A 16,037-nucleotide genomic window follows, 5' to 3' on the forward strand; every position below is an offset into this window, starting at 1 on the left:
CCACAAAATATGTTGATTCATTGGAAGTTTTGCTTTTGTTGCATATACCCGTTTAGTAAGTGTTGGAGCATTTTCAACAAAATCTGTCTTTTTGGTCAGCGACTCTGTAAACAATTTTTAAAATATAACTTCTGAACGGACAAATGTGTTCAAGCAAATTAGAAAACCTTTAGGCTATTGATAACAACTCTGCAGCAGTAGTTAGAAGCTGTGAGGTAGCTACGCTTTTATTCTGAAAACGTCCTTTCCTCCGTCAGAACAAACGAACACTTCCGGTTTACATGTGAAAGGCGGAAAAACTAGCGGTCCTTCAGAGGGAACAAAGGACGTTTGTGTGAGTGTTCTTTGGTCGCTCTTTTCATTATAATTACTGAAAATGCTTCATTTTAATATTATGCAACGTCTGTCTGAACCGAACTTAAATTAATGTTTTGTTGTTCGCTAACTTCGTTTCTAAGGGTAGCTAATCAGCCTCGTAACTTTAGCGGTAGCGGGAGCCCGTATTGTTCGCTAGCTTAGCCTAGCTTCAACGGCAAGGTTTATTCAAACGTGAGCAAGCATACTTCTGAAGTGTCTGACTGTCTGCATGAACTTGGGTTTTGTTTGTTTTATGTTTTCTGTGACCAAACAGCTTCCAAATAAATCAAATTTACAATGCTCTACAATACTATAATGTGGTAGATTATGTCTTTGTGTTAGCAGGTTTTCTAGAGGGCCAAACACAGTAACTAACGTTGGCGTGCTAAGTCCCGTCGGCCATTGTTATCGTTCATAGTAATGAAATTGTCGGTCGTTTTAAGTCATTTGACGGTGTCTTTTTGTGACTTTGTCGACTAAACGACTAATTGGAATAGCGGACTGGCTAAAATTCATATCATTTGTTTGACTGATATTTTTTTGCATTATGTTTTTTATATCCAGGTTGACCAATATGGAAATAAGCTGCCCTGTTTAACCCAGTCTCCAGCCACCATGTCAAGTAAGTAAGCATACATGTCATCTATTATTCAAACGGAGGTTATTTTTTAGGGTTGAATATGTGATGGATTTGTAAGCAACTATCAGTGAATCAATAAAATCGCCTTCTATCATAGTCTTCCTTGTAGTTTTGGGCCTGTAGTATGAGCCTGATACGACAAATAAGAATTACAATCGAAGAGAGAAGATGGCTTCAGTGATTTAATCAAAATGGGACCACTCTCTCTCCCAGTTCAAACTGCATTAAAATGCAATTAATTTTTAAAATAAATATAATTAAGAGTTTGGTTCATTTGGTAAGCATATCATTAGAATATCTGAAAAAACCCCATCAACGGTAGTACTGATGTTGATACGTAGAATTATAAGAAATATGTCAGTACTCATTACCTCAGTATAGATACACAATGAAGTACTAATGCAAAGCAGCTTCTCTAACATTTTTAGAATAACCAGCAGCAGGGGTCTTGTTTTAGGACCTTTTAACATAATTTGTCAGTATAATTGCGTGCAAAGGACTGCTCTCCTTGTCCCAGTATTTAAGCACTGAGGGAGAATCCATTCATGTTAGCTGATGAAATGTCCCCTTTTAGCTAATTGCTATTACACCTTCTTCCAGTTGACCTATTACATCACATATCAAACAAGTTAGCAAGTGGCTAACTGGTTACATGTCAGATTGTGAAAACATGGATAACATTTCGGCACTGTACATTTTGTAAGTACTCTATGCTTCAATTGGTAGCTTCTTCCTTTTTTTCTTTTGTTTTTCCTGGCTTTCTTCTACAAATTTATGCTGTTTTATTTCCGGGTCAAAGCCCAGCCCAGGGACTATTGGGCATGCTCAGAATGCCTAGGCCACTTCAGGTCCAGTTGAGGGATACACATGAAAGCGTAAATCAACCTCCACCTGCATTATCTATTTGTGGGTTCAACAAATTTGACTTAGCTATGTTTACATGTATTTTAACAGTCCAGTTTCAATCGGTCTGACATAATAATTTGAGTTTTTCTAACATCATGTTAATGTGTCATGTGATTTGAAGATGTCCAATTTGCATATAGTCAAAAAGTATAGTGTACCTCTGCTTGTGGCTCAGTCAGCTGTCATGCAGATCACACGAGCATTTGGTTCATGTGCAGTGTACCTTTACATTACCACGGTTATGTGATGCCTACCGCAAGATTAAACTTATTACCGTCATCAATCTTCTACAAATTAATGCATGTACGACTTGTGGGTCCAACTAGGCCAATTCAGGTCTGACTGAGACAAAGAGTAAATGGAACCTGGGCTACATCAGGTGTGTTAGACCAACTGTGAGAAATTTGACTCAGTATGATTTCAGTTGGACTTACATGTTTACATGTATTTTAGTTTTAATCTCTAGGGATCACTTACAGCAGTATTTTAAGGAAACAATTAATATTATTTAAACAAATATTTCTTTCTTTTTTTGCACAGAACGGCCCTCCTACGCCCCTCCTCCCCCCCCTGCTCCCACTACAGTAAGTGCCAAACTTTCAGTTCCAGTCTCAGCATTTACAGTTTAGCAGCCAAAGGCCATGTTAGCTCTGCACACATTTCTTTGGTTCTCTTTCTCTTCCTTTCTTACTGTCTTGCTCCCTCTCCTTCCTCATGTCTTATATTGCTTTCATTTAATTTCTTTCTCTCTCTGTCTGGACACACACAGGTTGTTCAGCTCTCCATCATCGCTCTCAGTCCTGCCTTTTCCTGTCATGCCACCACTTATTTAATAGTCAATGTGCCTTATGTGCTTTAAATGATTAAAATCTGATGTAAGAACATGGCTAATTAAATGCAACTTGTGCTTTACTGGGAGGGTTGGGGTCGGGGGGGGTGATCTGAGCTTGTTGCTACAAGCTCCTGATTCACATGCAACATTCACATATTGTGGACTCATGTCGAAAGCCAGCCTGGCGGCTAGTTGCTTTTTTGGCCTTGCATGATGACATCATGGAAAACAGACAAGCAAAACAGTATACATATATTTTCATGTTTCCCCCTTTTCACTTATTTATGTTTATCCCTCTTCCTCCTCTTGTTTGTAAGCCATTTCTCATTCGTGTTTTGTCTCATTTGTCTTCCATCAGCAAATGCCTTCAACCCCAGGGTTTGTGGGCTACAACCCTTACAGCCATCTGGCCTACAACAATCTCCGGCTGGGAGGGAGCTCCGGAGGCTCCAGCAGGGTAATGAATTAATAGAGGGATTTGGAAGAAAAAATCAGAGAGGTGGATGGATGCAGGAAGAAATGGTGGTGTGGGGGTGGGTTCAGTTTAAGAAGTGGCTCATTCACATCTCCTACAGTTTCTGTTTGAAATGGTCACCATCATTTCCACAGTCATATAGTGCAGTATGCCACAGTTAGGCTCAGGTCATGATGCAGTTAACCAGTAATAGTGCCGTTTGGCACCACACGTTTTGTGTTATGTAATACCTGAAGTATTGTTAGATTGCAACGTGCAAGTTCAGGCTGACCCCAGTGCTTCAAAGCTTCAATTGTTGATGCGGCATACGATGTCCAAATCAGTAGTTGAATTCTCTGTATTTATTTACATCTTTTGTGAGCAATATCAGAATCTGCAACAAAACCTCCAGTGTGTCAGGTAAATGTAGGGGGCTACAGTGTTTTCCTGCGAAATAGAATTACACAGAAAGAAAGAAGTATACTGTTGAGTTGCAGTATACAATGAATTAGACGAGAAACGCAATTTGTTATCAATCATAACCAATGTTATGATAAACATCTAGCTGTTTGGGGTCCAGATGTATTGCTCGGGAACCAATGAAATGTATTTGTTGAGTGTGATGTTATTTTGATGAGTGTTTTTTCCTGAGAAAGTTGCTAGCAGCAGCACCACAGGCTGAACAGTTGGCCTGTTCTCAGGCGATGCACGAGTCACATGAAAGTTATTAAAAGGACTGCTATCTTTATCTGTTAAAATATTAAATACTAAATGAACTACATGTTAATAATGAAAATTAAGTGTTACATGATGATCCCTCAGTCAGCCCTCAGCAGTTAAATGGACAGCTGGGAGGTGAGCTAACAGTTCTACTGCCAACATCGTCAGGAACCGCATTCACAGTTTTCGAAGGCTCTAACACAGTGAAAAACATATTCTCTGTCTTTATTCATTCCTAACTGATAACGTTGGGTGGCAAAAGGCGGACACTGACAGCACAGACAGCCCAGCACAGAGAAACCGCAGTGCTGCACTGTGAGGAAGTTAGTTTAAAGTTGGACGTTGGACATACAGTCACTGCAGGCCCAGCAGCGTCTGCAGTGTGTGAGAGTGGGTGGCAGTACCCGATTAGGTGCACTGTCGCATGTTGAGAATCACATGCATGCTAAAATTTTAACTGCCGTGCATATGCACGTGCTATGTAGAGCCCTGATTTAAGTGAGTTATGTATTGTCATGTTAACATATACATCTCTTATTTTGCCTTCACACAGCCTCAGCATAATCAGACCATAGTCAGCCATTGTTTTATGACAGTATTTATGTGTGCTCTTCTCTTCTCTCCCTTTCTAATTTTTTGTCCCTTTTTTGTTTCCCCTTCATCTACATCCCTTCCATCACCTTCACACCTCCCTTCCCTTCTTTGCCCCCTTTTCTCTCTCTGTCCTCCACAGAACTCCTCAGGCATCACTGTCCCAAAGCCTCCCAAACCTCCAGACAAGCCACTGATGCCTTACATGCGGTACAGCCGGAAGGTAAGCAGGAAGGTAAGACACCCATCCACGGTGTCTGCTTTTACTGCTTGTCCTCCCCTCCCCTGAAAAGTTGCAGGGGTTTTAGGGTGGGAAACAGCCAAGCCATGACGCCTTCACCACCACCTCAGCCACCCAGTGGAGACTCTCCACTCTGTTATCCTGTTGGCCTACTGTAGCCTCCTGTGTTTGTCATCGAAAAAGAGAAATGACATCTCTTTGTTTCCTCCTGCAAGCATGATCTATTCCTGCCTCCATTTCCCCTTTGTGCTTGTCGCTTTGCTGCTTCTCTAGTTTTAGAGCTGAAATTTAAGCTTGATTATGAAATAAAGACAAAACTGCCCTAAAAAGTCACAGTGAAATAAAACTGGCAATTCTGTCTTTAGGTATATTTCATTCCATCTCATTCAGCCTTTTTGCAACACAAATGTGGTTTACCTTTATGTTAGTTAACTTTTGTGTCTGGTAGATCCAGTAGAGCTAATATCTTCTTTACTTTTCACTTTTCCTTCTTTATTTCCTTCAATGTCTTCTAGTAACCTAACTAACCATAAACTGCAGTTTCCCTGTTGTGACCGGATCTTATTTTGTGTGTGTGTGTGTGTGTGTGTGTGTGTGTGTGTGTGTGTGTGTGTGTGTGTTTGGGGGGGGTTTGCTCCTGATGGTGCATGTGTGTTTGCATTTTGCGTTTGTTTGCAAATGTAAGGTATGGGACCAGGTGAAGGCGTCCAACCCGGACCTAAAGCTGTGGGAGATTGGCAAGATTATTGGAGGGATGTGGAGAGACCTGACTGATGAGGAGAAACAGGACTACCTGAACGAATACGAAGCTGAGAAGGTAAGCCGCTGGAAGTGTCCTAATTATGGCTGAGGTTCAGGTCTGCACCACACTGTGTACTTTGCAGTTTATTTCTGTGCAGATTGCACAGTTCTTTTGTCCGCAAGTCATTGTGGATTGTGTTGGTAGATCTGCAGATACTGTGGATTACCCCAATCCTTTTGGAATGATAAATTGATGGTGATATACAGAAACATTATGTATGACAACTGTAATCTCCAGTGGCAAGTAGTACGGGAGGTGGTAAAAATTTGCATTAGGTGATTTCCAGCACCACACACGTCATACAGGAAATACCATCACAGAAATGCAAGGTTGTGCCCACTTCTGTGTTGCACATACCCCCGACATGAGCAAATGTGTGAGAAAAGTCATGAAAAGTTATACATGTTTTTCCATTAAAATGTTTGGTTATCCTGCATCTCAAAAAAATTGATTTCAATATAACATTCAATATTTTCTATTGGTTATTCAAGAAAGTAAAAATTGGACATATTATAGACTCATTACATGTAAACATAAATGTTTCAAGCATCTTTATGTTTTAATTTGGATAATTATGGCCTACAGCTAGAAAAAAATGTGAAAAAACATGTTTCAAAATATTAGAATATTTCTTGGGCATCCTTGGGCAAGATACTGAACCCCAAATTGCTCCTGATGCCACACCATCGGGGTGTGAGTGCATGTGAAGGATTACTGAGTAGTAGGTGGCACCTTGTATGGTAGCATCAGCCAACAGTGTGTGAATGTGTGTGTGAGCTTTGAGTGGTCAATAAGACTAGAAAAGCGCTATATAGGTACAGTCCATTTACCATTTACAAAATATTGCGTATCTCTGTCTAGTTAAGTATACTCAACCACAATCGTAGGGAAGACTGCTGACTTGGCAGTTGTACAAAAGACGATCATGGACAGCCTTTACAAGGAGGGTAAGTCACAGAAGGTCATTGCTGAAAAGGCTGGCATTGAGTTCCGCATTGATGCAGGAATTCATAGTAAAGAAGCCCCGACCAAGCATTGAGTGTATAAATAAATATACCTTTCAGAAGTTGGACATTTCTGTTTTGTAAAACAGTTTTTGAATCATCATAGGAAATATTCTAATAATTTGAGATACTGAATTTCTGATTTTCATGAGCTATAGGCCATAATTACAAAATTAAAACAGAAAAAGGCTTTCAATTTATGTGCAATGAATATACAATGTATGAAAGTTAACCTTTTTGAATTAAATGATGAAGAAAAATAAACTTTTTTACAATATTCTAAACTTTCAAGATGGTGTATATTTTAAATAATATATTGAATAACATCTAAATGTCAACACTTAATGTTTCAGATGTATTATCTGCATTAAAACAAAACAAAAGCTTACTTGTTTCTTTCTTTCCCTATCTCAGATTGAATATAATGATTCCTTAAAGGCCTACCACAACTCACCAGCCTACCTGGCCTACGTCAACGCTAAGAACCGGGCTGAGGCGGCAATGGAGGAGGAGAGCAGACAGAGGCAGAGTCGTATGGACAAAGGAGAGCCTTACATGAGCATTCAGCCAGCTGAAGACCCTGATGGTAAGTTTTAGATAAGGATGTTTGAAAATCATTTATGAAGTGTATAACTCAAGATATCAAAGATATTTAGCAGTGGCTTAAAAATGAGAATACAGGTGAATGCCTGTGCAATTATAATTAATTGTGTGTGGGGCCTCAAAGTACTGAAAGCAGGCTTTAGTAGGATTTCTTCAGTTTTTTGGACTGTAAACATATAGAATTGTTTGAAGGTAACTTTAGGATGGACGTCTTTAAAGCATGCATGAATCTAAGTGGTAAACCTGCCCTCTTCCCTTGTGATGGCCACAAGTGTCCTCTTTTTCTTCCAACCAGACTACGATGATGGTTTCTCAGTGAAGCACACAGCAGCCGCTCGCTTCCAGAGAAACCACCGGCTCATCAGTGACATCCTCAGTGAGATTGTGGTGCCTGACGTCCGCTCGGTGGTCACCACAGCACGCATGCAGGTCCTTAAGAGGCAGGTCCAGTCTCTCATGGTGCACCAGGTACGTTCAATGGACATATTACCTGCCGTCAGGGGCCCAGAGAATATGTGATTCGAGACGACCTCAGTAGCTTTTTCCCTCCCTAAAGCATTATATTGATGAAGACTGTCGTCTTGTACACGTTGAGCAAATGTCAGGTACTAATGCACCTCAAAGAAATACGTGTTTCACATGTCTCTTGTGTGTTTCAGAGGAAGCTGGAGGCAGAACTTTTGCAGATTGAGGATCGTCACCAAGACAAGAAACGACGTTTCCTTGAGACCACTGACTCATTCAACACTGAACTCAAGCGGGTACAGCAGCACTTGTTTACCTAAAGAATGCTGAATGTGTGGCAGTCATGAGGTTTCAGTCCAGATTGCAAACATCCTTCAGGAATAATGTTCAACTACAGATGCATTTTGTTTAATAACCCTTCAACTAAACTAAATATGAACCTGAAACTAAGCTTGGACAGTATATATTTCTAACCTTCATACCTTTCTGAAAGTCACTGGGGTATATGGTACAAATGTACCCACAGAATGTTAAGAAAAAGTAATATTCTCACACATAATTTCCTTATTAAACAGAAATACAACTTTACACCTTTGAATTTAAATTCCTCTCTGTCACGAAAGACTGACGAGGCCTAATTGCCTCGTTTACGCCAAATAAAACACTCTTGATTCATATTCGCCAGAAACAAAATGGCTGGCTGCTGACTGTTTACAGTCCTGTAACGTCTCCCTCCACCACTCGGTGTCGCTGTGTTTTTTAGCATAGCTGCCTACCCCACCAGTAAAAAATGGTTCAGAATGCATACAATGAGCTTAACAGAGAGAGGAGCGACTGATTTTCACTTTTTTTTTCACCTGTTCTCATTTGTAAAAGACAAAAGGAGCATTCATAATGGAGCATGTTTTAACCCAACTTTAATAACTCAAAGGAGTGTCTTTGCATTTAATGTTGTGACCGCTTGAGGTGAATTTGTAAATGGAGGATAGTTTATTGTTTGACCAGTGTCCCCTGTCTCTCCAGCTGTGCAGTCAGAAGGTGGAGGTGGACATGGAGAAGTTAGCAGCAGAGATGGCTGCTGCTGAAGAGGCGGCCAGGCGCAGGGCAGAGGAAAGGGAGCGTGAGGCAGCCGAGCAGGCAGAGAAGGCTGCTCAACAGGCACAGCAACAGCAGCAGCAACTGCAAGAGGCTGCTGGAAACAAAGCTGCAGGGCATACCAGTGCTAATGCTAGCAGCACAGCTAACCCCAGCTCAGGGCCCAAGGAGGAGGACAAGCCTACACCAATGGAGACAGGTACCTACAGTGTTAAAAATGTTTTTATGTCTCTGCGCTGATGCTTTTCAGGTATCCAAACCACTTCCATGTAAGAGACAGGGTCAATTCCCTCTTTATGCCTCCGCCATAGCTGAGGCCAGACCCACTATGTTTTCAGCTGTTCTGTCAGTCCACGCATCTGTCTGTCTGTCCGGCATTTTTTAGGAATATCTTATCTCAAGAACACCGTTTGGGGATTTCTTCAAATTTAGCACAACCATCCACTTAGACTCAAGAATGAATCGATAAGACTTTTGTGGTCATGGGTCAAAGGTCAAAGTCATGTGACCTTGCCTGTCTCACACATGTAAACATAATATCTCAAGAACAGCTCAAGGGAAATTCTTCAAATTTGGCACAAACATTGACTTGGACTCAATGAGGAGCTGCTTAGGATTTGGTGTTTAAAAGTCAAGGTCACTGTGACCTTGCATCTGTTCCATCATGAACGCAGCATATCTGAAGATGCCCTTTAGAGAGTTTCCTCAAACATCCACTTGGACTCAAGAATGAACTGATAAGAATCTGGTGATCAAAGGTTACGGTGACCTATTAAAAATGTTTTTGGCCAAAACTTGATAATTCATATGCTCCAATTTTACACATATGTCCAATAATGACAAAGTTCTGACATTTCATATCCAAGAGGTCAAAGGTCAACTGTGACATAATATTCTGCAGAAGCTTTTTTCTGTCCATTACTCAGCATTGTATCTTAGGAACAGAGGGGTAGATTTTTGGTCAGATGCTGCATTGGTGACTAATCTGTAAACTGTGCTGATTGTAGAGCTCTTCTGTGCTGCTGGGGGAAGATGTGTGTTCAGCATCCATGTTTTTACAGACATGGATGTAAACTGTAAATGCGACTAGACTGGTACACAAAAGCATACAAGCACATGGCGGTATGCTTTTGTTCAGCAAAGCTCATTGTTATTGACATAAGTTTCATAACAATCCCCTAACAGGATTGTTTTATCCCAGCCCAAATGAAACTATATATCTGACCTACCTTTAAAGTTGTTGAGCTGAGAGCCAAAGCGTGTTAAAACATTTGATCTGAAGCTTGTGTGTCTCTGTCCCCCTTCTCTCCCCGCCCCAGATGAGGGAGCACCTGCAGAGCCCTCCTCAGACCCCCAGCCTGCTCCACCTCCATCTTCTGACCCCCCCTCCTCTGCCTCTGATAAAGGAACCCCCCCCCCTGAGCCCCCCAGGGAGAGCAGCACTCCCAGCAGTAGTGCTCCCAGTGATGACAGCAGCAGCAGCAACAACAGTATGCCCCCTCCTCCTTCAGACACCACCCCCGGAGCAGCAGCCCCTGACCCCCCACCGACCCCGGAAGCCAACTCCAGCACCGCTAACCCTAATGTGGCTGCAGCAGCGCCGTCGACCCCTGCCTCAGAAGAACCAGCCCCTCCACCACTACTGCCCCCCACTCAGAGCAGCCAACAGTATGATATGTAGTAGTCTATAAGATACACAGTGGTAAGTTTGGAGGTGCTCCCTGTGCTGTAGCTCTCCTCTATTCTTCTCCTGGATGAAACAGCAGCTGTGGAACAAGTGAGATTTGTGTGGTGGCTCTGTCATAACAAATCTTGTGCATAAGCAGTGCCGAGTGGTTAAGGGTCTGATAGTATGGTCAATAAACAGTTAACAGATATTTCATACAAGAGGGATGAAAGATTTTCATCATTTAGCCTCTTGAACCTGGATAAACATGACCCTGTTTCCTTAAAATGTACTCTCCACACACAGTTTGATGATTGAGTGAATTAATGTCACCAAAGAGAACAAACATTTTTGCAACAGAGGTTGTTCCAGTTGTGAACAAGCCATTCCTCTTTTTTAATTATGTCACATCATAGATGTTTTAAGTGTAAATAACGGCACATAGACAGCATACTAGGTGGCTGTTAATTGCCACGTGGTCAGCAGTAACCCCACTGACTGATTAGACGTAACATACAGCTGACATCACTGTTCCTACTGTCTGCTTCTGTCTGTTGTTTAGCATCCAGCCAGAAATCCTTCCATACTTTTCACTTGGCAAAGAAAGGAAGCAAATTCTCATAAAGCAGAAGCTGCGACAGAGTGTGGCATTTTCGCTCAAATGTTATTGAAGCTGTAATTCTACATCCTGTTCTGCCGTTTGAGGGGCTACAGTGTTTTCCATAACATCTCCTCGTCTCTGACACCAGGAGAACATGATTTCAGGAGCTGCTTGTAGGCAAAAGGCTGCTGATGGCTGTTTTTTATCTCCATCCATAAGTCGGATGTAAACCTCCAGTAACTGCCACTGTGTAGACTTTGTGCTGTTGGATGTGGCTGAAATGTTTGATTTCCACATGCGTCTACATGACTCAGTATATATAAACCTTTCAAATCAGCCCTCAGAGTTTTCTTTAGTTGGACTGCAGCTGCAGACTCTGAGGGTTACTGTCCATCATTCATGTTCAGTCTGGATTGTGTCAAGCTCAGTGTACGTTTCGGTGATAAAGAGCAACCTCGCATGCAAGAACGTGAATTCCCCCGACCCCCCAATCTAAAACCTCAGAATTTTGTAGTTTATCAGTTGATGTGATTTGCAGAACTACTACTGTTACTTCTTTGTGTTTTTAGAGCTCTAGTAGATACTTTTAGATGAATATAATCAAACTCAGCCTCGGTATTAAAGCTGTACTCTTGAATCAGATTATGACTAGGGAGTATTGGGATTGTTTCCCAGTCTGAAGTTACTCTGGAGGAAGGCACATTTTAATATATTGGTGCAATCACATTCTGCATGCTGTATGAAAACCATAAAGCAAGCATCTCAACAAATACTGAAGTCAAAACCCATGCAGTTGCATAAGCGATGGCCACATCTCCTAGGTGCTTTTTAATAACTTGTGGATGATGAAGAGATTTGCATTGAGTATAAACAGTTGGCCTGGATTTTTTTTCTCTGTATTCATCACATTTCTATAGAAACAGCTGACACCTCCTCACTGAGCATTTAACTTGTACGAGCTTCTGGATATGGCGAGGCTTTTTTTTAAAGACTATGTTCCCCTTTAGACTGCATACTCCTGTTAACACCACAAGCAGAGAAATGCACACGCTACCTTCATCCAAAAGTAACCTCAGTCACTTTTGCATTTAAAGGACTGTTTTCTTACTTGAATTGGACTGTTTTTAGTAACCTTCCTGTTTTTGCATCTTTCTTTTGTACTGTCTGAATTTATCTATCCAAATAAAGATGATTTCTCAGTCTCTCGCTTGTCCTGTTGGATTTTCTGCTCCACTTAAAGCTAGTTGGGCTCCTAAAAATTCCTGATTGTCTTACCCCCTTTTTTCTTTTTTCTAACATTTTTTTTTCCAGAAATCAATAAAGTTATAATTAAAAGGGAGTTTTGTAAAAACATGTTTGATATGGGCATGAATTTTACTGACTGACCACTGTAGTTTTTGGTTGACTGTGGGGGGCCACTTTTCCAAATAACAAGGCCAGGGGCCAGTCACAGCAGCCCCATGCATGTTTGTAGGACTTCAGGACATTTTTAGGATTTTAGAACATTAGGGTCTTAGGTAGGACCTCTGTCGCGAGGGGTGGCAGATCTGCCACTGCCACTTTTTTTGATAGACAAGCTCTATTTTGATGCTGTTTTATGCACTCTGGCATCTTATGTATACTAAAAGTGCAAAAACAATTCCCAGTGTGAATCACTTTTTTTCTATTGGGAATTATAATTAATGAGCTACACATACAAGACGGAGTAAATAGTCAGTACAAAGAAACAGTGCTGCATACGTTACGTTAGAATTAGAGTTCTGTAGTGTACTTTATATACAGAGACCAAGTGTTCAGTAATTTTAGGATATAAAATAACCAGATAGAGGCATTACAATAATCCAACACATTTTTAAAGCTCAAAGCTCATAATGACATTGTATTTCATCTTGCTGTATTCAAGTATATGATATTTTCATGTGTCATGTAATATTGGACACTTTGAGTCTACATGAGTAATAATCAATGTCTTTTTGCGAAATGGTTTTAAACAGTAATGTCTCAACACCGTATCTAAATAGGAATATAACTGCTCTTCCGAATGTGTGTGTGTATTTGTTTGTTTGTGGACGGCTTCATTTGAGTCGGGTTCAGAGAGGTGCAGCAAGGGAGCTAAAGCCTCTGCTTGGCCACCAGGGGGCCCCCACACGTGCAACACCCATTCCTTAACATGTATTGACACCAGTGAGCTGTGACAAAAGGTTGTGCTGACAGAGTTCTGCTGGTCTGCAAATTATTACTGGGTTGCCTAGATAGGCCTACATAACTGAACTAATCATTTTCCCCACTATGTAATGTTTTGAAATTGCTTCAGCAGCTGTTACTTTGCTTTGACTTCTCTTATAAATTCATATAAGCTCAAACATTTTTTGCTAAAGACAGCTAAATACAAGCTTATCATTCCGAGCTTAACCATGTTTTAGGAGAGAGCGGGGCTGAAATTTTTTGTATAGACACAAAAAACCTCCAATATTCACTACTTGAATAATTTTACCCCAGAACAGGTAACGGTGTCACTTGTTCAAATAAATGTGGTTATCAGAGACACCATGTAGCCTATAGGTTTATGTAGGCTATAAAGTTTGTTCTGTTTTGCAAATTAATCAAACAAGTTGCAAGTTAAAAAAATTAAATAGTTGACTTTTTTTCCGGCAGTGGTTTGATCGTGCTTCTCCATTCAAATTTTTAAAGTATCCTTGGGCAAGATACTGAACCGAAAATTGCCTCTGAAGGCTCGTTCATTAGTGTGTGAGCACTTCAAAAACCACGTAGCTGGTGCCACCATGTACACTGTTTGAACGGGTGAATGTGACTTGAAGTGTAAAAATGCTTTGAGAGGTCAACAATCAGGAAAGCTCCATTCACCATTTACCTCAGGTCGCTTCTGGCTGCTTCACTTTTCAATCCCAGACCATGAAACCAGCCCAAACTCTTATGCTAGAAAAGTCTGAACTGACCTTGTGGTTTCCTGTGTGTTCAATCAGGATAGGGTCATTTCAGGGGGTCTGGGGCCAATGGGCAGTTTCCTGACGTGCCCACCTGGCTTTAACAGTAACAGTAATACAGTGTGTTTGTGTGTGTGTGTGTGTGTGTGTGTGTGTGCATGTATGTATGTGGGAGGGAGTAGGCTACACAAAACAATTCCAGAATGAAAGAAGGATAATAAAAATTGAAAGTTTTAAACAGAGCTGGCATTAACACTCTATGCAGTTGTTTAGGACCACAGCTACTAGAGGGGGGCCAGGATCAGTGTGTGATTTGCTTTTTTTCTTCCTCTCTTTATTTCAACACATACAACCATGGTAACATATCAATGTTAAACAAATGTTAAAGTAAACATAAAAATAAAAGGGTGAATAATAAACCAGTAAAGTCATTATGTGACTTGCTGCTTGTTCTTTTGTGTGCCATGGTGACACAACAGGCAGCGACAGTAGTGACAGTGAGAAGATAAAAAAGAAAATTGGTAATGGAAAAAACAACACAAGATAAAGGAACGTTATAATGTGATTGTTTGTTGAACCCATGGCCTGTATCTAAAGATGGACGACTCCTCCCCTCTTACCCCTGCTGTGCTGAAGTGATGCTAAAATTCGGCCGCTGCCATCTTGCACTGGTGACATAATTTGGAGCCGGGGTCTGAGCAGCAGTGATCTCCACCAGTGAGTTCCCACCAAAACACCTGCATGCAAGCGCATGGATTGGCTGTAACAGCTGTCACTCATGGCGGAAAATCCCCTTTCTGTAGAATTAAATAACTCATGAAAACCAAAGTTATCAGGAAAACAATCACTTGAACAAATATCTGGGTGATTAGAACTTCTTTCATGACAGAAACCATCTTTAGGAAAAATGTATTTGGGTGCACTTTCAGTTTTTAGTTTTGCCTAGGTCCCTTTCGCTAACATGGAGGGGCGGGCTTTGTGACCTATACTGCAGTCAGACGCCAGGGGGCAATCCAGATTGAAAAGCTACACCCTGGGGGAGCTGTGGTTAAGGATGATTGAATGAATCAACCTGTAGTTGTTTTTCGTGCCTGCAAGCAGCATTGAAGAGTTATTCTAAAAATAGTAGAGCACTTTCATGTTGTATCAGATCAACATCATCAACAGTACTAAGAGGTTGTTAAACTCTGAATAAGCGATATGAGAGCTTTTCAGGCCCAGCTCTGCAGCTACAATCAGAGTTCTTTTGCAACTGCATGTCACAACATGTCAGAGAAATTGATAAAAGTAGACTGTGAAAACACAGCTTTTAATCAAGAATCGACTATAGGCAGACTCTTAGGCTACTTCCCATGGGCAGTTCAAAACCACTATGTCTGATATTAAACACAACTGTTTTTAGATATAGTATGGTCAGTACACTTTATCTAGGAAGTACTTCTTGTTCAAATGCCCCTATGTATTTTATTCAACCCTCACTATACTTAAAATGAGAAATGATTAAAGTATTTAACATCTGTCGATAATGAGAATGTTTTTGGTGTATATATTGTATATATTAGTGTATATACTCATTACAATTCCCATCAACAGTATTATTTTTTCAATTTTTCAATAAAATTGCATTTAATGAGTTGATGATACAAAGACCTGAAAGATACATAAAACATGCCTATGTAATGTCTTCCAGCCTATATTTAAAAATAATAATAATCTAAAGTATCATCTTTTCAGGGGTTATTGAAATATTTTGGACCGATCTTCGCTGTGCTGGGACCAGCTACCTGCTGAAGAAACATCGTCACAAACGTCAGGGCATCTACTCTTGTAATATATTTTTATATAAAGTAAGATATTTGCTGTTAATTCATGTGCATGTGCAAAATGCAAATTAAAGTGTGGCATAACACAAATCGGACATCACAAGTTGTTCAGGTAATACAAAACTCACAGGATATGTTTCATAACCATATGGAACCATGTGTGTAAAATGATGAATGAAATCACTAAATGAGGGTGCTTCCTGTTTGAGGTGTTCCAGGCATGTCCAACTGGTAGGAGGCCCCGGGGCAGACCCAGAACACGCTGGAGGGATTACATACCTTGTCTGGCCTG

At 40.8% G+C, this 16,037-nt stretch overlaps 1 protein-coding gene across 1 annotated transcript; it reads left to right on the top strand.

Moving 5' to 3' along the window:
- The first annotated feature begins 262 nt into the window (after positions 1-262).
- LOC121956922 (SWI/SNF-related matrix-associated actin-dependent regulator of chromatin subfamily E member 1-like) lies at positions 263-12,179 on the top strand. Its single transcript, XM_042505358.1, has 11 exons — positions 263-334; positions 922-979; positions 2,444-2,487; positions 3,094-3,192; positions 4,643-4,735; positions 5,427-5,558; positions 6,962-7,133; positions 7,446-7,618; positions 7,810-7,911; positions 8,639-8,909; positions 10,030-12,179. Exons 2-11 carry the CDS (start codon positions 973-975, stop codon positions 10,389-10,391), a joined length of 1,455 nt encoding a protein of 484 aa, XP_042361292.1. The 5' UTR covers positions 263-334; positions 922-972; the 3' UTR covers positions 10,392-12,179.
- Positions 12,180-16,037: the final 3,858 nt, after the last annotated feature.

The sequence above is a fragment of the Plectropomus leopardus genome, chromosome 17, assembly GCF_008729295.1.
Source record: "Plectropomus leopardus isolate mb chromosome 17, YSFRI_Pleo_2.0, whole genome shotgun sequence".
NCBI classification, from domain to species: Eukaryota; Metazoa; Chordata; class Actinopteri; order Perciformes; family Serranidae; genus Plectropomus; species Plectropomus leopardus.